The sequence below is a fragment of the Phoca vitulina genome, unplaced genomic scaffold (genome assembly GCF_004348235.1).
Source record: "Phoca vitulina isolate PV1807 unplaced genomic scaffold, GSC_HSeal_1.0 scaffold19, whole genome shotgun sequence".
Taxonomy (NCBI): domain Eukaryota; kingdom Metazoa; phylum Chordata; class Mammalia; order Carnivora; family Phocidae; genus Phoca; species Phoca vitulina.
The window spans coordinates 9,014,219-9,036,517 of NW_022589722.1; the positions used below are offsets into that span (position 1 = coordinate 9,014,219).

The 22,299-nt window shown below is 36.6% G+C and overlaps 1 protein-coding gene across 4 annotated transcripts in view; it reads right to left on the reverse strand.

The window, feature by feature from the left end:
• Positions 1–22,299, reverse strand: part of CEP83 (centrosomal protein 83) — a 131,245-nt gene that overhangs the window by 48,861 nt on the left and 60,085 nt on the right. For all 4 annotated transcript variants that reach the window (XM_032416713.1, XM_032416710.1, XM_032416711.1 and 1 more), the window contains one exon: positions 20,356–20,487. In XM_032416713.1, the coding sequence (XP_032272604.1) occupies positions 20,356–20,487 (132 nt within the window). The remainder of the gene's footprint in view (positions 1–20,355; positions 20,488–22,299) is intronic.

Sequence of the window (22,299 nt, forward strand, 5' to 3'; positions counted from 1 at the left end):
AAAACAAAAAACAAGAAACAACAACAAAACAACAAAAACCCACTGCTCTTAAAAACTAGCCAGGATGAGCTTAGAAGGATCACTCTAAGCCAAAAGGACTTTAAGTAATGCTCTGCAACCTAGGCAAAAGTGACCCAAGAGATGAATGATGGCTCATGTTGCTATAAATGAATCTAAGAAGGGTGAGACCTCCACCCCAGTACAGAATCTGTTTTCCTCTTCTGTAAAATGAGAGTTTAGAATGGAAACCCTCAAAACTCTTTTTCAGTTTTAACATGTAGTGATTCCAGTTTGGTTTTAGACATGTTGAAATAAAGATGTCCATGGGAAAGGTAGAGCTATCTAGCAGGCAAATATCATTTTTTTCCAGAAAATAAAATTCATTATAGGAGGCAGCTGTAAAAGTCAGTGTCAAGCCCAACTAATTAGTGTCTCTCTCCTATTTTTCCTCCCACTCTTTACATGTAAACATTAGCCCCATGTTTGGTCCCTGAATACCTTTTTCCCCTCCATATTTTGTTTCCTTCAGCTAGCTGTGTGACTTTGTGCAAGTTACTTTTTCACTTTGGCACAAATTAAAATGAAGGTCTTAGGCTGGATATCTTTAAAATACCATTTAGCTTTTTGCATGAGGTAACTCAAACACAGTTTTAATGTGCTATATTAGAGGTGTGGTGGCTCATCTAGGTCAGGAGCCCATGTGTAACTCAAGTTCAGACAATGGTGCCCTGTATTGAGTACAATGGACCAAATGCTGAGCTAAGTGCACTAGATGTAAAATTGCACTTATTAACAATCATTTCTCTTGTCCTCTTCATTTTACATATGGGGTCAGGCAGCTAACGTTCTTCATCAGCATGTTTCCTATATTACTGCTCTCTCCAGTAGTTTTGAGAGCCATCTGTGTGACAGCTGGAGTGGTAGCTGAAACTATGGTCAGACCTGGCTAATGGCATAGTGAGGATTAGATTCCACATTTGTAACTCTCCAACTAGAGCTCACCATCAAATCATTCTTACAAAATCTGGTGATCGCTGCCTTCTAATTTCTCTGTTTACTCATTCATGTAACAAATACTGAGTACTTATTATGTACCCAGCACTGTTCTAGGTAGTAAGGATACATTACACAACCTAGCCAACAAGCAAATAATCACAAAACCTGTGCTATCCAAGAACTTCTATTTAACCACCACGATGACACTGCTCTCGGCCCAGTCATCAGGACACAGATCTCGGACATCCTCAGCTCTTCCCTCTTCCTCCACTCTCAATCAGATTCACAAGCAATCTTCCTTGATACCCGTAATTTGTTGTACTCTCAATCCTTGCTCTAAATTTCCCAAAGGCTTTGTCTGAATTTCTACTTTATGACATTTAGCCAAATTTGCCTGTATTACAGTTACCTCTATATTTACTTTATTCTCTTCTTGAATATAAGCTTACTTGACAGCAAACATGATTTATTAACCAATTTTACTTTTACAAGATTGTTGAAGTAAAGGAAACAACAGAAACAAGAAACAAATCCAGGACTAGGAATAGTTGTTGTTTATCTTCTTTTCAAAGGATGGGCGTACCATTCTAACTTCCCAGGCACACAAAAGGAGAAAGTGGTATATGTAATTGCTCCATCCATCTCTGTTTCTATTATCTTTAGGATGCAGCATAGAGAAATGGTTAAGAGTACAGGCTCTGGAATCAAACAGCCTAACTTGTTGTCGTTGTTGCTTTTAATATTTTAAAGATATTTCTCTACTGTCTTTGGGCTTATATTTCCAAAAGGAAATCTGTTGTCATTCTTACCTTTGTTCTTCTGCAGAAAATAACTTTTTTCTGTTTATCTTTAAGATTTGAGAGAGAGAGAGTGCACAAGCAGGAGGGGCAGAGGGAGAGGGAGAGAAAAATCTCAAGCAGACTCCAGCTGAGCGAGGAGGCCGACGTGGGCTCGATCTCATGACCCTGAGATCATGACCTCAGCTGAAACCAAGAGTTGGTTGCTTAACTGACTGCACCACCTAGGCGCCCCCGCCTTTTTAATTAAACTTTATTTTTCGATGATGGTAGGTTCATATGCAATTGTAAAAAATAATTTAAAGAGTTTCTGTGTACCCTTTGTCCAGTTTCCCCACCTGGTAACATCCCTCTCCTCTTCTATTTTCTGAAAGACACTGTATAGAACTGGTTTTCATTCCTCTTTAAACACTTCATAGAATTCTCCAGTGACACCATTCTTTAGTCAGTTTTTCAATATGAATTCAGTTTTCTTAATAGTTATATGGCTATTCACATGATTTATTTCATATGGGGTGAGTTACAGTAGTATCTGCCTTTTGATCCATTTCATCTATGTTTGACAAATTTGTTTGGGTAGAGTTGTTCACCAGATTTCTTTATTACCCTTTGATGTCTGCAAGATCTGTAGTGATATTCTGTTTCATTCCTGATATAGGTAATCTGTGTCTTCCCTCTTTTTTGGCAGTCTTGCTAGAGGTTTGTCAATTTTATTAATCCTTTCAAAGAATAGCTCTTTGCTTCACTGATTTTCTCTACTGTTTTTCTGTTTTCAATTTCATTGTTTCTACTCTTATTTTTCTTATTTCCTTCCCTCTCCTTATTTGTGTTTATTTCGATCCTCTTTTTCTAAGTTCTTAAGGTGGGAGCTTAGAGTACTAATTTGATATTTTTCTCCTCTTTTCTAATGAATGCATTTAATGCCATACATTTTCTCTCAGCACTGCTTTAGCTGTATCCTGAATATTTTAACATGTTACATTTTCATTCAGGCTAATGAATTTTTTAAAATTATTTTTGATTAATATGTTTTCATTGAAATTTCCTCTTTGACTCATGAATTATTTGAGGTGTGTCATTTCATTTCCAACTGTTTGAGGATTTCTCTACTATCTTTCTGATACTGATTTCTAGTTTGAGTCTGTTGTGGTTAGAGAACTCACTCTGTATAATCTCAATTTTTATAAATCTGTAGAGGTTTATTTTATGGCCCAGGATATAGCCTGTTTTGGTATATATTCAGTAGCCACTTGAAAAAAATATGTTTAGGTGCTCTTGTTGGGTTGAGTGTTCTATAAATATCAATTAGATTTTTCTGGTTAATGGTGTTGTTGAGTTCTAGATCCTCCCTGATTTTCTAATTTTTCTATCAACTGTTGAAACAAGGATGTCAAATCTCCAACAATAATTATGGATTCATCTATTTCTCCTCTTAGTTCTATCAGTTTTTGCTTCACATATTTTGCAGTTCTATTTGGTTCATACACATTTAGTATTCTTGTCTTCAGGATGGACTGACATTTTTTATAATTATATAATCTTCTACCTCTGGCATTTTTCTTTGCTCTGAAGTCTACTTTATCTGATATTAATACAGCCACTTCTACTTCTTTTAACTAATATTTGAATATTTACAAGACATTTTTTTCTACCCTTTTACTAACTACCTATATTGTTATATTTGAAGTTTCCCGTGGACAGCATACAGTTGTCTTTCATTTTTAAAATCAACTCTGCAGGGGCGTCTGGGCAGCTCAGTGGGTTAAACGTCCAACTCTTGATTTTGGCTCAGGTAATGATCTCATTGTCACGGGATCGAGCCCCGTGTTGGGGATTCTGTCTTCCCGTCCCTCTGCCCCTCTCCCCACTTGCTCACTCTCTCTCTCTAAATAAAATCTTTAAAAAATAAAATCCATTCTGCAAATCTCTTTTGTTATATTTATACCATTTACCTTTATTCTGACTATGAATATGTTATGTCTTAAGTTTTTCATTTCTTTCCCTATTTCTTGTTCTAAGTTTGGTTTCTTTTTCCTGCCTTCCTATGGGCTCCTTAAACATTTTTTTAGGATTCCATTTTGATTTACCTATAATGTTCTGAGTGTATCTCTTTGTATAGCTTTCTTAGTTATTGCTCCGGGCATTATATATACATACTTTATCATAGTCTACTGGGTTCATTTTACTAGTTCAAGTGATAATGAGAAACTTTACCTCTCTTTACATCCTTTAACCCTTGTTTATAATTGTCTTAATTACATGCACTATATACATTTAAAACACATCAGACAGCATTATGTTTGCTTTAACCATCAAACAAAATTTAGAAAAGTCACTCAGGAAAGGAGTATCTATTGTATACACCCAGAGTTTTGATTACTGTGTTCTTTTAGCCTTCTTGATGTTTTGATGTTCCTTCTTTTATTGTTTTCTTTCTTTTTAGAGAATTTCCCATAGGCATTCTTTTGAAACTACTGGTAACAGATTCTTAGTTTTCCTTATTCTAAGAAGATCTTGATTTATAGTCTTCATTCCTGAAGGACATTTTTGCTGGATAATTAGGAGTTGATACTTCTTTCCTTTTAGCATTTGATAATGTCATGGCACTTTGTTCTGGCCTCTATGGTTTTGTGATGAGAAATGTTTTGGAATTGTTTTCCCCCTATAAGTTAAGTATCATACCTCTCACTGCTTTCAAGATCTTTTTCCCTATAGTTCTTATAAGTTTGAGTATGATGTTTCTTAGGTAGATTACTTTCGTTTGATCCTATTTTGAGATTCACTTAGCTTCTTGAATCTATGTTTGGGTCTATCACATTTGGGTAGGTTTCAGCCTTTAAGTACTTTTTCAACACTGCCCTCTCTTTTCCTTTCAAAAACAAAAATCTTAGATCTTTTGTGATAATCCACAGGTATCTACGGCTCTCTGTGCTCATTTCTTTTTTTAATCCATTTTCTGTAGCTTGTTAAGATTGGGTAATTTCTAATGTTCTATCTTCAAGTTCACAAATTCTTTCCTCTATGCCCTCCATTCTGCTGTTAAGCCCAACAATTGAGGGTTTGTTTTGTTTTGTTTGGGGGGGGGGGGTTTCAATGGTCATCATATTTTTCAGTTCTAAAATTTTTATTTGGTTCTTTACATTGTCTATTTCTTTGCTAAGACTCTATTTTTTCCATTTGTTTCACGTTTGTAATTGCATATTAAAACATTTTTACCATGGCTGCTTTGAAATCTTTTGTCAGATAATTCTAATAATATCTCTGTCATCTCAGTGTTAGTATCTATTGTCTTTTTTCATTTAGTTTGAGATTTTATTTCAAATTTTTATTTAAATTCTAGTTAACAAGCATGGCAAAATTGGTTTCAGGTGTAGAATTTAGTGATTCATCACTTACGTATAACACCCATTGCTCATCACAATAAGTGCCCTCCTTAATACCCATCACCCACTTAGCCCATCCCCCACCCACCTCCCTCCACCACCTCTCAATTTTGTTCTCTATAGTTAAGTGTCTCTTATGGTTTGCTTCCGCCTTTTTTTCTCTTCCCCTATGTTCATCTGTTTTGTTTCTTAAATTCCAGTTGAGTAAAATCATATGGTAATTGTCTTTCTCTGACTTATTCACTTAGCATAATACACTCTAGCTCTATACACATCATTGCAAATGGCAACATCTCATTCTTTTTGATGGGTAATATTCCAAGATATGTGCATACACACACACACACACATGCACACCACCCACATCTTCTTTATCCATTCATTGGTCAATGGACATTTGGGTTCTCTCCATAGTTTGGCTATTGGTGATAATGCTAACATCAGGGTGCATGTGCCCCTCCAAATCAGTATTTTTGTGTCCTTTGGGTAAATACCTAGTAGTGCAATTGCTGGGTCATAGGGTAATTCTATTGTTAACTTTGTGAGGAACTGCCATACTGTTTTCCACAGTGGCTGTACCAGTTTGCATTCCCACGGACAGTGCAAGAGGGTTCCCCTTTCTCCACACCTTCACCAACACATGTTGTTTCTTGTGTTAATTTTAACCATTCTGATAGGTGTGAGGTGGTATCTCTCACTGTGGTTTTGATTTGTATCTCCCTGATGATGAGTGATGCTGAACATCTTTTCATGTGTCTGTTAGCCATTTTTATGTCTTCTTTGGAAAAATATTCATTTCTTAACTGGATTATTTGTTTTTTTGGGTGTTGAGTTTGATAAGTTCCTTACAGATTTTGGACACTAACCCTTTATCAGATACGTCATTTGAAAATATCTTCTCCCATTCCATAGGCTTTTGGTTTTGAGATCATCCAGGTTCTCAGTATGACAAGTGATTTTCTACTGAAATTTAGACTTTTGGGGTATTGTATTAGGAGACTCTGGATCTTATCTAAAGTTTGTTTTAGCTGGCTTTTTAGAACATGGCTCTGGCAGGGAAAGGATGGTGTCATCACCTCATTACTACCAGGTGGAGGTAGTAGTATAGATTCCCCACTTTAGCTCTATGACACCCAAGATGGGAGAGGTTCCTCATGACACCCATGCTGGGTAGAATTAAGAGTTCCAGCTCCCAACTAAGCACACAGATAGCTCCCTAAATGGCAGGGGTAGGAATGACTTGTTACTGCTCCCCATGTGACCTCACTGACACCACAGAGTCAGATGTAGCTTCCATTAACACTCCAGGGCTGGATAATAGTGAAAATCCTGATTCTGCACTAGGCCTTCTCTGCCATGACCCAAGCCGAAAGGGGAGGGGGTACCTTGTTACTGCCAATGAGGCAGTGGAAATCTAGGCTCTGATGTCATCTCCAACACCATCATGGCAGAAAGGTGGAAACCCTAGTTATTGACAAGTGTGAATGAAAGTCCTGGCTCCCTACCTTGCCTTCTCTGGTAATCATCTTGGCTGAAAATTAGGGCTCCACATTACAGCCTGGGGAAGACTTAAAGTTGGGATGGGGCTGGTTTTTACTGCAGTATTTGGCTGCTCTTTTCCTAGTGCTTTGGCTGGAGAGAACAGGACTCTCCTGTCCTATAATATCGAGTTTTTTGTTTTCCTTAGTAAGATGAAGAGGGGAAAGTACATCTACTCCATGTTCCTGGGAGAAGTCTTCTGGGTGCTTTTTAAGATTTACTCTTTATCACTAGTTTTAACTAATATGAATCTATGTGCCCTTGGTATAGTTTTGTGTTTTCTTGTCCATGTGTTTCTTTGAGAGTTTCAGATCTGTGGATTTATATTTTTCATGAAATCTGAAAAATTTAGCCATTATTTCTTCAAATATTTTTTTCTGTTCTTCCCTTCTCATTTTAGAATTTGACTTATCTGACATTATCCCACTATGTATTATAACCATTTTTTTCCTATCCTTTTTCTCTCTATATTCCATCTTGGATAGTTTCTATTGCAAAATCTTCAATTTAGCCATTATTTTTTCTTCTGCAGTGTCTAATCCATTTATAGTGTATTTTCCACTTAGATTGTTGACCCTTGTACAAAGCAGGGGGTAGGGGCACCAACGCCCTGTGCAGTCAAAAATCCATATATAACTTTTGCCCCCCCCACCAGAAACTTAACTACTAATAATAGCCTACTGTTGACCAGAAACCTTACCAATAATACAGTCAACTGACATATTTTGTATGTTATACGTATATATAATACTGTATTCTTACAATAAGCAACCTAGAGAAAAAAATGTTAAGAACATTATGAGAATATATTTACAGTATTGTACTATTTATCAAAAATAAAATCTGCTTATAAGTGGATCTGCGCAGTACTAACCCACGTTGTTCAAGGGTTAGCTGTATTTTTTATCACAAGAATCTTTTCTTAAAAATGTGTTCCATGTGTTTCATTATGTTCAAGGTTTCCTTTAACTTTTTGAACTTATGGAGTATATTTATATAGTTTAATGACCCTGTCTACTAATTCTGTAATTTACAGGTCTGTTTCTGTCGACTTTTTCTCCATTATGAAATAAATTCTCCTGCTTCTCTGCATGCCCAGTCAATTTTAAAAAAAAATAGCCTTTATTTCATGCTCATGGATTGGGAGAACAAATGTTGAAATGTTGATACTACCCATAGCCATCTACAGATTTCATGCAATCCCTATCAAAATACCAACAGCATTTTTCACCAAACTAGAACAAATAATCCTAAAAATTTTATGGAACCACAAAAGACCCTGAATAGCCAAAGCAATCCTGAAAAAAAGAACAAAACAGAAGAGATCCCAATCCCAGATTTCAAGATATAATACAAAGCTGTAGTAATCAAAATAGTACAGTACTGGCATAAAAACAGACACACAGATCAAAGGAACAGAAATAGCCCAGAAATAAACCCATGATTATATGGTCAATTAATCTTCAATGAAGGAGGAAAGAATATCCAATAAGAAAAAGACAGTCTTTTCAATGAATGGTGTTGGGAAAACTGGAAAGCTATATGCAAAAGAATGAAACTGGACCACTTTCTTATACCATACACAAAAATAAACTCAAACTGGATTAAAGACCTAAATGTGAGACCTAAAACCATAAAAATCCTGTAAGAGAGCACAAGCAGTAATTTCTTTGACATCAGCTGTAGCAACATTTTTCTAGATATGTCTCCTGAGGCAAGAGAAACAAAAGCAAAAATTAACTATTGGGACTACATCAAAATAAAAGCTTCTGCACAGCTAAGGAAACAACAAAACTAAAAGGCGACCTACAGAGTGGGAGAAAATATTTGCAAATGACGTATCTGATAAAGGGTTAGTATCCAAAATATAGAAAGAACTCCTACAACGCAGCACCAAAAAAACCACAAATAATTCAATTAAAAATGGGCACAAGGCATGAACAGATATTTCTCCAAAGAAGACATACAGATAGCCAACAGACACATGAAAAGATGCTCAACATCACTCATCATCAGGGAAATGAAAATCAAAACTACAATGAGATATCACCTCACACCTGTCAGAATGGCTAAAATAACAAAGACAAGAACCAAGTGTTGACAAGGTTGTAGAAAAAAAGGACCTCTCTTGCACTGTCAGTGGGAATGCAAACTGGTACAGCCACTGTGGAAAACAGTATGGAGGTGCCTCAAAAAGCTAAAAATAGAATTACCCTACAATCCAGTAATTGCACTACTGGGTATTTACCCAAAGAAAATGAAAACGCTAATTTGAAAAGATATGCAACCCTATGTTTTTTGCAGCATTATTTACAATAGCGAAATTATAGAAGCAATCCAAGTGTCCACTGACAGATGAATGGATAAAGACGATATGCTATGTATAAATACAATGAAGTATTACTCAGCCATAAAAAAGAATGAAATCTTGCCATTTGCAACAACATGGATGGATCTAAAGGGTTTAATCTAAGTGAAGTAAGTCAAAGAAAGACAAATGCCATATGAGTTCACTCTTATGTGGAATTTAAGAAACAAAACAAATGAACAAAGAAAAAAAGAGACAAACAAAAAATAAACTCTTAACTATAGAGAACAAGCTGGTGGTTACCAGAGGGGAGATGGGTGGGGAAATGGGTGAAACAGGTAAAGGGGATTAAGAGACACTTATAATGATGAGCACTGAGTAATGTATAGAACTGCTAAATCACTATATTGTACACCTAAAACTACCATAACACTGTACGTTAATTATATTGGAATTCAAAAACTAAGTCTTTATTTATTTAGTTTTATTTATTTGACAGAGAGAGACACAGTGAGAGAGGGAACACAAGCAGGGGGAGTGGGAGAGGGAGAAGCAGGCTTCCCACTGAGCAGGGAGCCCGATGCGGGGCCCGATCCCAGGACCCTGGGATCATGACCTGAGCCGAAGGCAGACGCTTAACGACTGAGCCACCCAGGCACCCCAAAAACTAAGTCTTTATTTTAAAAAAAGTCTTTACATTTTAGAGCAGTTTTAGGTTCACATCAAAACTGAGCAGAAAGTACAGAATTCCCTTACGTCCCTACCCCCACCTGCCCACAGCCTCCCCCACTAATCAGCATCACACACCAGAGGGGTATATTTGCTACAACTCATGAACATATAACAACATATCATATGACCAAAAGTCTATAGTTTATATGAGGGTTCACTCCTGGTGTCTAAGGATATTGATGGATATATTTTTTTTTTAATTAATTTTTTTTATTGTTATGTTAATCCCCATACATTACATCATTAGTTTTAGAGATAGTGTTCCATGATTCATTGTTTGTGCATAACACCCAGTGCTCCATGCAGAACGTGCCCTCCTCAATACCCATCACCAGGCTAACCCATCCTCCCACCCCCCTCCCCTCTAGAACCCTCAGTTTGTTTTTCAGAGTCCATCGTCTCTCATGGTTCTTCTCCCCCTCCGATTTCCCCCCCTTCATTCTTCCCCTCCTGCTACATTCTTCTTCTTCTTTTTTTCTTTCTTAATATATATTGCATTATTTGTTTCAGAGGTACAGATCTGAGATTCAACAGTCTTGCACAATTCACAGTGCTTACCAGAACACATACCCTCCCCAGTGTCCATCACCCAGTCACCCCATCCCTCCCACTTGATGGATATATATTGACATGTACCCACCACTTTAGTATCACACAGAAGAGTGTCACTGCTCTAAAAATCCTGTGTTCCACCTATTCACCCCTCCCTCTCCCCTAATCCCTGGCAACCACTGATATTTTCAATGTCTCCATAGTACTGCCTCTTCCTGAATGTCATGTAGTTGGAATTCTACAGTATACAGCCTTTCCAGATTGGCTTCTTTCACTTAGTAATATGTAATAAAGGTTCCGCCATGTCTTTTCATGTCTACATGTAACACAGTTCATTTAACTACTCACCTACTGAAGGACATATTGGTTAAGTTTTGGCAATTAGGAATAAAGGTGCTAAAAATAACTGCACAAGTTGTTAGGCAGACATAAATTCTCAATTCTTTTAAGTAAATATCAAGTATGACTGCTGCATCTTATGGTGAGATTATGTTTAGTAAGATTATGTTTAGTTTTGTAGGAAACTGTCAAACTGTCTTCCAAAGTTGCTGTACCATTTTGCATTCCCACCAGTAATGGTGGGAAGTCCTGTTGCTCCACATCCTCACTGGCAATTAGTATCAGGTGTTTTGGATCTGGCCATTCTCAATATGTGTGTTGTAGTATCTTGTTCTAATTTGCAATTCCCTAATAACGTATAATGTTGAACATATTTTCATAAGCTGATTTGCCATGTGTATATCTTCTTTGGTGAGATATCTGTTCAAGTCCGTGGCCCATTTTTAAACTTTAAATAAGGCTGTTTTCTTATCGTCGAGTTTCATAGTTCTTTGTATAATCTGAATAACAATCTTTTATCATATGTCCCTGTAGTAAATATTCTCTACCAGTCAATGGCTTCTCTTCTCATTCTCTTTACAATGTCTTTCACAGAGGTTTTTAATTTTAATAAAGTCTAACTTACCAATTACTTCTTTTGCGTATCATGTTTTTGCTGTTGCATCTAAAAAGTCATCGCTAAAGCCAAGGTCATCTAGGTTTTCCCCTGTTATCTTCTAGGAGTTTGATAATTTTAAGTTTTACATTTAGGTCTATGTTCTACTTTTAATTTTTTGTGAAAGGTGTATGGTCTGTGTCTAGATTCATTTTTTCTTGCATGTGCATATCCAGTTGTTTTAGCACCATTTGTTGAAAAGACTTTTTCTCCATTCTGCCCTTTCTCTTTGTCAAAGACCAAATGGCTATATTTGTGTAAGTCTATTTCTAGACTCTGGTCTGTTCTTTCAATCTATTTGTCTATTCTTTTGCCAATAGCAGAGCTGGTTACAACAGCTTTATAGCAAATCCTGACATTAGACAGCGTCAGTCATCTGACTTTGTTCTTTAATATTGTGTTGGCTATTCTGGGTCTTTTGTTTCTCTACATAAACTTTAGATGTAGTCTGACAATATCAACAAAATAACTTGCTGGCATTTTGATTGGGATTGCACTGAAACTACAGATCAAGTTGGGAAGAACAGACATGTTGACAACATTGAGTCTTCCTATCCACAAACATGGACTAGTACTCCATTTATTTAGTTAATTTTGTTCATCAGTTTTGCAGTTTTTTCATACAGATCTCCCACTTTTTTTTCAGATTTATATCTCAATATTTCATTTGGGGGGATGCCAACATAAGTCATATTATGTTTTTAATTTCAAATTCCACCTGTTCATTCCTATTACACAGGGAAGTGTCTTTTGTACATTAACCTTGTATCCTGCAATTTCACTGTAACTGATTATTAATTTCAAGAGTTTTTTGTTCACTGTTTCAGATTTTCTACATAGACAATCATGTATCTGCAAGCAAAATGTTTTATTTCTCCCTACCAAATCTGTATGTCTTTCATCTCCTTTTCTTGTCTTACCATATTGAATAAGACTCCCAGCATGATGTTGAAAAGTCATGGTAAAAGGATATCCATGCACTGTTCCTGATCTTAGTGGGAAAGCCCTAAGTTTCTCATCATTAAGTATGATGTTAGCTATAGGTTTTTTGTAGATGTTCTCTAACAAGCTAAGGTAGTTTCCCCCTCTATTCTTAGTCTGCTGAGAGTTTTTATCAAGAATGGATATTGGAGGGGCGCCTGGGTGGCTCACAGTTGTTAAGCATCTGCCTTTGGCTCAGGTCATGATCCCAGGGTCCTGGGATCGAGACCCACATTGGGCTCCCTGCTCAGTGGGAAGCCTGCTTCTCCCTCTCCCACTCCCCTTGCTTGTGTTCCTTCTCTCGCTGTGTCTCTGTCAAATAAATAAATAAAATCTTTAAAACGAATGGTATTGGATTCTCTCAAATGATTCTTCTGCATCTACTGATATGATCATGTGATTTTTCTTTTTTGGCCTGTGGGGTGATGGATTACATTAATTCATTTCCTAATGTTGAACCAGGTTTGCATGCCTGACATAAATCCTACTTGTTCATGGTGTATTATTCTTTTTATACACTGTTGGATTTGATTTGCTAATATTTTGTTCAGGATTCTTGAATCTTTGTTCATGAGAGGCAGTGGCCTATAGTTGTTTGTTTGTTTTTTTTCCCCTTATAATGTCTATTTGGTTTAGGTATTAGGTAAGGTATTAGGTATCTGGCTTCTTAGAATGAGTTATGAAATATTGCCTCTCATTCTATTTTCTGAAAAAGACTGTAGAGACCTAAATGTTTTGTAGAGTTCACTTATGAACCCATCTGGGCTGCCCAGTCATTTTTTATTGGATGTCTGACATTGTGAATTTTATGGTTTGTTTTTTTTTTTTTCCATTGCTGGATTCTTCTGGATCCCTTTACATACTTTTAAAAATCTTCATTCTGCTATGCTTTTAAATTACTTAGAAATAGTTCGATCCTTTCAAATCTTGCTTTTACACTTGTTAGGGAGAACCAGAGTAGCCTTTAGTGTAGGGCTAATTTGGCTGTACCACTGAAGTAAAACCCTTCTGAGTCTTGCACTCAATGCACCATGCACTGTAAAGCCTTTCCACTCTGATGGACATAATATGGGGCAATCGTAGGGCTTACTTCATTTGTTTTCCTTCCTTCAGGGATCACTGCACCTCATACTACCTGTTTTCCAGTGTCTGAACACCACGGTTTCCTATATTTTGTCTCAGTTTTTAGGCGAGGCCTTAGGAAAATTCAGTCCCTATTACTCCATCATGGCCAGAAACAGAAACTCCCAGACAATGTGAATCATGGTTCTATCACCTACCACCTTTACAACCTTGGACTAATCTCTCAGTGCTTCATGAGTGTTTTTTCATGAGTGTTTTCTCATTTATAAAATGGGAATAATGACTATCTAATTCCTACAGCTGACAGAATTCAAATAAGTATATATAAAGTGATTCTCTCAATAAACTAAGTATGAATTTGTGTCCTACCTCTATGTATTTTACTTTTTCAACTTCTGCAGCTTGTCATTTACAAATCTGAAATCTATAAAATATCAGCTATGTTTATTATGATAATTAGTACTATGATTAATGCTGTCAAGTACTAACAGTAGTAACACCATTAATGTGAACATTTACTATGTGTCAGGCATTATGGTAACTATTTTGCACATGAAGTTCCACGTTCTGAGATCTCAGTTTTTAAAATCAAATTAGTTGACCTTTTTTATGTTTCTACTAAGTTTCCCCTCTTCCCCTATATGCACTAGAATTAATTTTTCCTAAATTAATGATGGAATACAAAAACACTGTCATTTGTTTATATTGAGAAGAAAGTGGCACTTAAATTATTTACAAATCTAAAGTTCATATTTTAATCTAGTTTTGGATGTTATAATTTCCTTTCCTTATACCCTTATTTTCTCCTAGTAAAAGAAAGATAGTCACAGGGAGAAAGCAATTCCCAGAACTACGTACTTGCCCCCCAGACATAGTTACAGAAAGATTAGGGAATGGAATACAAGAAATATTGGGAAATGAGCTGATGTTCACTGTGTCTTAAAAAAAATTGTATTGAGACGGAACAAGAGAATAAGGATAATAAAACATATGCCACAAGGGCACAGAGCACCTGAAAGCAGAGCAGTCCAAATGCTGGAGTGAGATGAAGGTGGGGGGCAGAGGAACTGAAATGAGAGATGCCCTGGAACTATTTAGATCATCTAAAGAACAAACCTGACACTGAAGACTCCAGCATGCTAAACAACAGGATCATACACTCCAAAATTTTGGTATGTGCTAACATTTACTGAATATTTACTATGTGCTAGGTACTTATATAAGTACTTTACACATACTAATTTATTAAATCTCACAGATCCATGAGATAGATACTATTGTTAACACCATTTTACAAATAAGGACACTGAGGCACAGAGAAGTTCAGTTCTCAATGTCACATTAAATAAACATCTTCAACACTTTAAAATTTACATGTAAAAAGTTTAGTTTTTGAGGCAGTCTAAACTGTATCCATACAGAGAATTATTATTTTTTTATTCATTTTTGAGAGCAAGTGAGAGCATGAGTGGGGGAGGGGTCAGAGGGAGAGGGAGAAGGAGACTCCCCGCTGAGCAGGGAGCCTGATGCAGGGCTCGATCCTAGGACTCTGGGATCATGACCCGAGCCAAAGGCAGATGCTTAACCGACTGAGCCACCCAGGCGCCCCATACAGAGAATTTTAATGAGTAAGATTCCACAGAGCCCTTCTAAAAGGTTTGCCAAAATCCATTCCAGAGAATTCCCATTGGGAGGTATCTTAGTTTTAATCTGGGAGACTTTTGCCTATTATAACATGGTTTATAATATCTGAGAAGGGTGCTAGTCAGAGAACTTGGAATATTTTAGATAAAGGAGCCTTATAGGCCACCTAGAGGTTCAGAACATACCAGGACAAAATTAGGATGTGTTTTAAGAGGTTTCATGATATGTGTGTCAGAATAAAGACCAAAACTTGAAAATGATTATCAGTTTTGTGCTACCAATGTTGTAAGAAAAAATAGCATGTGGTAACAAGGACCCAGAAAAGTTCTCCTTTCTGCCACAGGAATTCTGGCTTCTAACCAGCCCCATAAAAACCAAGGTACAGGGGTACCTGGGTGGCTCAGTCAGTTGAGTGTCAGCAGGGAGTCTGCTTTTCTCTTAGACTCTCACCTGGGTCGTACGCACGTGCTCGCTCGCTCTCTCTCGCTTGCTCTCTCTCTCAAATAAATAAATAAAAAGGGTGCCTGCGTAGCTCAGTTGGTTAAGTGTCTGCCTTCGGCTCAGGTCATGATCCCAGAGTCCTGGGATCGAATCCCGAGTTGGGCTCCCTGCTCCATGGGGCGTCGGGGAGTCTGCTTCTCCCTCTGCCCCTCCCTCCACTCATTCTCTCTCTCTCTCTCAAATAAATAAAATCTTAAGAAAAACAACAAAAAACAAACAAACAAACAAACAAAAAAACCAAGGTACAGCTCAGTTTGGAAAGCCAGACGGAATAATCTCAGGCACTTGTCATTATAATATTGTCATTCTAAAGTTTTTCATATGATGCAGTACTCACTGCCCCTCTCTCAAAATCTACATACTTCCCCACTGAATTACTCCTGCTTCTTGCACTCATTCAGTTGACCAGTATAATCACCTATACCTATAACTCTTTGTATTGTTCATTACTATTTGCAGAATATAAAATTAGACACCAAATAACATAGTAAAACACAACAGTACCACTTTGAATAATGCTTATACATACAACTTCAGAATTTCATCTGTATGAAGTGCCAGATTTAATATGTTCTTATAGCTGAATGCACTGAGAAACCATGACATTATCTTACTTATAAGATAAAGACATCTACTTTCATATATTCCTTTTAATTCAGAGTATCATGAGGAAAATGTGAATCACTAGAATGCTTCTCATGAAAACACTAACAAAATCTTCCTTAAGTATTCACCTAAGAACACAGTAAAGAATATTCAGTTACTTCTTTTATCTGTAGAAGTGAAAATGCGGGGCACCTGGGTGGCTCAGTCGTTAAGCGTCTGCCTTCAGCTCAGGTCATGATCCCAGGGTCCTGGGATCGAGCCCCGCATCGGGCTCCCTGCTCAGCGGGAAGCCTGCTTCTCCCTCTCCCACTCCCCCTGCTTGTGTACCCTCTCTGTGTTTCTCTGTCTAATAAATAAATAAAATCTTAAAAAAAAAAGTGAAAATGCACAAGTATTGTGTGAATCCTTAATGCAAGAAAAGCCAATTATTTTTAGTACAAACTAATATATTTTATACCAGTTTAAATTGTAAAATTGGCAGATGGCAAGAGTAGGCTTTTCTTTGAAGTTTCAATGCTGTTTCATGATCCACAATCATATCACTAAGATAACTGATGGAATGAAAGAACAAATACCCGATTATCCACTAATTAATACTGTTCCTGCATACTCAGTCAGGAAGTAGAAAGAAAAGAACTTTGGTCTTATCAGAAAGTTTTATTTTTCTAGTCTCTACAAATTATGGCTTCTTAGCTACCTGTTTATCTTCAGATTTCTGTGTAAGACATTTTTTTTTTTTTTAAATTTTATTTATTTATTTGACAGAGAGAGACACAGCAAGAGAGCAGGGGGAGTGGGAGAGGGAGAAGCAGGCTCCCCGCGGAGCAGGGAGTCCGATACGGGGCTCGATCCCAGGACCCTGGGACCATGACCTGAGCCGAAGGCAGACGCTTAACGACTGAGCCACCCAGGCGCCCCTGCGTAAGACATTTAAATTAGGAAAACTAATGATGCCAGTAACCCCTTAAAAATTTTAATGAATATTATTTGGCCTCTCATGGGTGAAAAATAGATTAGTCATCAGATTTCAGATGCAAGTTTCATTCTTTAGAAAAACAATAAAACTAAGAAACTAGAGAACACAAATAACCATTACCAGATAAACATCAACATTAGGTTTTAAATGCAAAATATAAACTAAAGCACCAGTATCCTTAACCTCAGTGGTTGGTTACTCTTTAATACACTAAACCAATTTTTAGGCTGGAAATCTTTATCATTCCTATTTTCCACAAGAAAATTTTTAAATGTAATTCCTTTAAGTCTGTCATGATTACAGATTCAAAACCTTTCATCATCATTAGTTTAAACTGACAGATCTCTTGAACAAAATTAGTTTTTGGATGGCTCCTAATTGAAATTACCAATGATTTGAAATTGCCACACCAAACTAAAAACTTTGGGCTGGTAGTTGGGGCACCTGAGTTCTATGGTAAATTTGGCTGCTGACTTTTTGTGAGACTTTGGGCAAGGTGCTTACCTTATGCTTCAAGTGTCCTCATTTTAAAACGGATAAAATAATACAGTCCTGCTTCATCGCAGTGACTATTATAACAAGACATCATATGTGAATAGAGCTGTAAAGAAGTTTTTAATAAAAAAGGCTATTATAAATATTTATAGTTTTCTAGTACTGTATTACCAATGGACTCAAATGTTCCAATGTTCTTATAGCTTCTTACTTATCAAACAATCATGAAGCAGTTTGCTCAGTAATTAAAAATAAATATTGTTAAAAATCGATACTACCCAGAGCAATCTACACATTGAATGCAATCCCTATCAAAATACCAACGACATATTTCACAGAGATGGAACAAATACTCCTAAAATTTGTATGGAACCAGAAAAGACCCCAAACAGCCAGAGGAATGTTGAAAAAGAAAACCAAAGCTGGTGGCATCACAATGCCGGACTTCAAACTCTATTACAAAGCTGTCATCATCAAGACAGTATGGTACTGGCACAAAAACAGACACATAGATCAATGGAACAGAATAGAGAATCCAGAAATGGACCCTCAACTCTATGGTCAACTAATCTTCAACAAAGCAGGAAAGAATATCCAATGGAAAAAAGACAGTCTCTTCAACAAATGGTGTTGGGAAAATTGGACAGCCACATGCAGAAGAATGAAACTGGACCATTTCCTTACACCACACACAAAAATAGACTCAGAATGGATGAAAGACCTAGATGTGAGACAGGAATCCATCAAAATCCTAGAGGAGAACACAGGCAGCAAACTCTTCGACCTTGGCTGCAGCAACTTCTTGTTAGACACATCTCCAGAGGCATGGGAAGCAAGGGCAAAAATGAACTATTGGGACTTCATCAAGATAAAAAGCTTTTGAACAGCAAAGGAAACAGTCAACAAAACTAAAAGGCAACCTATGGAATGGGAGAAGATATTTGCAAATGACATATGAGATAAAGGGCTAGTATCCAAGATCTATAAAGAACTTATCCAACTCAATACCCAAAAAACAAATAATCCAGTCAAGAAATGGGCAGAAGACATGAACAGACATTTCTCCAAAGAAGACATACAGATGGCCAACAGACACATGAAAAGATGCATAACGTCACTCAGCATCAGGGAAATACAAATCAAAATTACAATGAGATACCATCTGATACCTGTCAGAATGGCTAAAATGAACAAGTCAGGAAATGACAGATGTTGGCGGGGATGCGGAGAAAGGGGAACCCTCCTACACTGTTGGTGGGAATGTAGGCTGGTACAGTCACTCTGGAAAACAGTATGGAGGTTCCTCAAAAAGTTTAAAATAGAGCTACCCTATGACCCAGCAATTGCACTACTGGGTATTTACCCCAAATATACAAATGTAGTGATCCGAAGGGGTACGTGCACCCCAATGTTTACAGCAGCAATGTCCATAATAGCCAAACTATGGAAAGAGTGGAGATGTCCACCAACAGATGAATGGATAATATACAATGAAATTATTACTCAGCCATCAGAAAGGATGAAATCTTACCATTTACACCAAAGTGGATGGAACTGGAGGGTACTATGCTGAGTGAAATAAGTCAACCAGAGAAAGACAATTATCATATGGTTTCACTCATATGAGGAATATAAGAAACAGCACAGAGGATCATAGGGGAAAGGAGGGAAAAACGGAATGGGAAGAAGTCAGAGAGGGAGACAAACCATGAAAGACTCTTAACTATAGGGAAGAAATTGAGGGTTGCTGGAGGGGAGGGGAGTGGGGGGATAGGGTAATTAGGTGATGGGCATTAAGGAGGGCATGTGACGTGATGAGCACTAAGTGTTATATGCAACTGATGAATTACTAAACTCTACATCTGAAACTAATAATGTTCTATATGTTGGCTAACTGAATTTAAAGTTAAAAAATAATAAAAATAGATCAGTTTGATCCAATTAGTAATTGGTAAAGGAAGGTGAGTGTATTCTAATTCTTAATTCCAAATAAGGATGATGCAATAAATATATAATGCAGATGTGTTTGTACAAAGAATATTTCACATAACTACAGATACCAAGTTTTTTGTTGTTGTTGTTTACAAATTCCACTAGTGTTAGATTTCTTACTTGAATATAGCAGGACAAAACTGATATTTCTTTTTATCCTGAAAAATCACATATAAGTCCATAAAGAATGATAAACACAAATTTCATTTTTGGCAAAATTAGGAGATGAAACATAAAATGAGTAGAAAGGCTGTCTAAGCAGTAGAGACAGAGTAGGAGAACATACTGTAGGCAGCAGAGAGAAAATTCTGCAGTTGTAGATGTCAGAAAGAACAAAGTACACTTCTTGGAATGTGATGGGCACGCCCTAAAGTATAAACCCCTTATTTCTGTCAGTAGAAACAAGGTACATGGGCTGACAGCCAGAGCTCTCCTGGACGTGGTTCGGTTCCAAAAAGTAGAGGGGGACAGTTCTACATAAAAAAGTCATATAAAAAACTGTATTTGTAGAAAGAAGTCTGTCTCTCTATGAAAGAAAAGAGACTATCTCCATTGACTAGGGCAAAATAAAGGAGGAACAAAAGAGGAAAAGCTAACAGCCAAAAAGAATGTTCACAAAAAACAATGTTACTGTAGAACAGATGAATATCATGCCAAATACTTTACCATTAATGAATGAAACTTAATTATGCAATCAACTCTAACTTGGAATTTACAAAAAATCATAAAATTTTACAGACTAGAAGGATAATGACTAAACTAGTATAATCACTCACCTCTGATTCATATTTTATTTTTTCTTCTTCTAAAATACGTGCAAATTCTTCTTTTTGGTGTTCAAATTCTGATTTGAGAAATGTATGTTCATAGCGAAGCTTATTATATTCAGTTCTATACTTTTCCACTTCCTAAATTAAAAGGAGAGTGTAATTTATGACACGTTTATAAATGAAATTTGTACTCACTCCAAAAATCACTTTTGCAAATATAATTTTATTGAAAGCCATTCTAAAAAGCAAAAAATAAGCTTAACAGAAATATAAGTAAACCCTGGAAAATTTTTTTTTTTTTAAGGATTTTTTATTTATTTGACAGAGAGAGACACAGCGAGAGAGAGAATTAGGCCTCCCGCTGAGCAGGGAGCCCGATGTGGGGCTCAATCCCAGGACTCTGGGATCATGACCTGAGCCAAAGGCAGACGCTTAACCATCTGAGCCACCCAGGTGCCCCTAAACCCTGGAAAAATCTTATGGCAAGTATCCTACATACAGAATCAGTACATTCTTGAGAAGGTGCCAATAAAGCAAATTATAATTCAGTTTACCTTATTTCCTCACTGATTCTCATAAATAATAAAAACGAATAGCACATTAAAAGTTTTGACCTGTGGGCCTAATAGAATAATATTTAATAATGTAGTATACCTTTCAAAATTAGTTAAATTTTAAAAATTAACTCTATAGTAAAATATAAAATAGCCTCCTAAAAGTCAGGATGAATTCTAAGTAGATAAAATATTATTTGAATATTTAGTACAATAACTTAAGGTTCAATCAAGTATGACAATGATAGTTCAACACACCAGTCTAAAGAATATATGTAGCACCAACTTTCCTGACTAACCAGAACACATGCGAATCTCTGGTATGTTCCAATTCTGCTTACTAACACTACAAAAGTTCTTGGCATTCTAAAATCAGTAAGAACTTAGGCAACAGAGAAGATGAAGGAGATGCTATTTCAACATTCATCAGGAAATTAAGTAATAAGAACACCTTCTAAAATATTCAGCTCACTGTAACTCTTCGGTTGAAAGATTTCTCCAAGCAAGTTTACAAACCAAGAAAATGGGTTTCATGATTTTACTTAAAAAAAAAAAAAAAAAAAAAAAAAAAAGCTTTTACTTAACTTGATCACTTAACCTTAAGTCTAAGTGGCTTTGTTTAAATCCAAAAATTAAATCTACTCCCAAGCATAATGCTTTGGTTACCCACCAGGAGGATATTCAAAAGATGACTTAACCAAGCCAATAAGCCATTTATAAAAGCGGATTCTACAGCTATTTTGTGCCATGGCAGCATCACTAGACTACAGCTTTCCAAAGGGGTCCATTTTGAAGGGGACAATATTCATGTGTTATGTATAAGGCCCAGTCTATTCATTAAATGAGGTTACATATATAAACTGTCTGGCATAGTACTTAATATATGTCTTTTAAGGGCGCCTGGGTGGCTCAGTTGGTTAAGCGACTGCCTTCGGCTCAGGTCATGATCCTGGAGTCCCAGGATCGAGTCCCGCATCGGGTTCCCTGCTCTGCAGGGAGTCTGCTTCTCCCTCTGACCCTCCCCCCTCTCATGTGCTCTCTCTCTCTCATTCTATCTCTCAAATAAATAAATAAAAAAAATCTAAAAAAAAAAAAAAAAAAAAAAAATATATATATGTCTTTTACTATTCCATTTATTAAACATTTAATCATATTATACCAACATGAAATTTCATAAGAGGAAGGAAACATTTCAGTCTGAAGGAAAACGGTAACAAATTTTAATTTTTCTGAGGTTGCATGAAATACACTCTTTCATTCCACAAATATTAACTAAGCACCTATTGCATGCTAGGAACTTAGAATATACAGTGAACCAAACAGATAAAGGTTCCTCCTCTCATGCAACTTACATTCTAGAGATGGTAATAAAGAAAATAATAAGCACAATAAATGT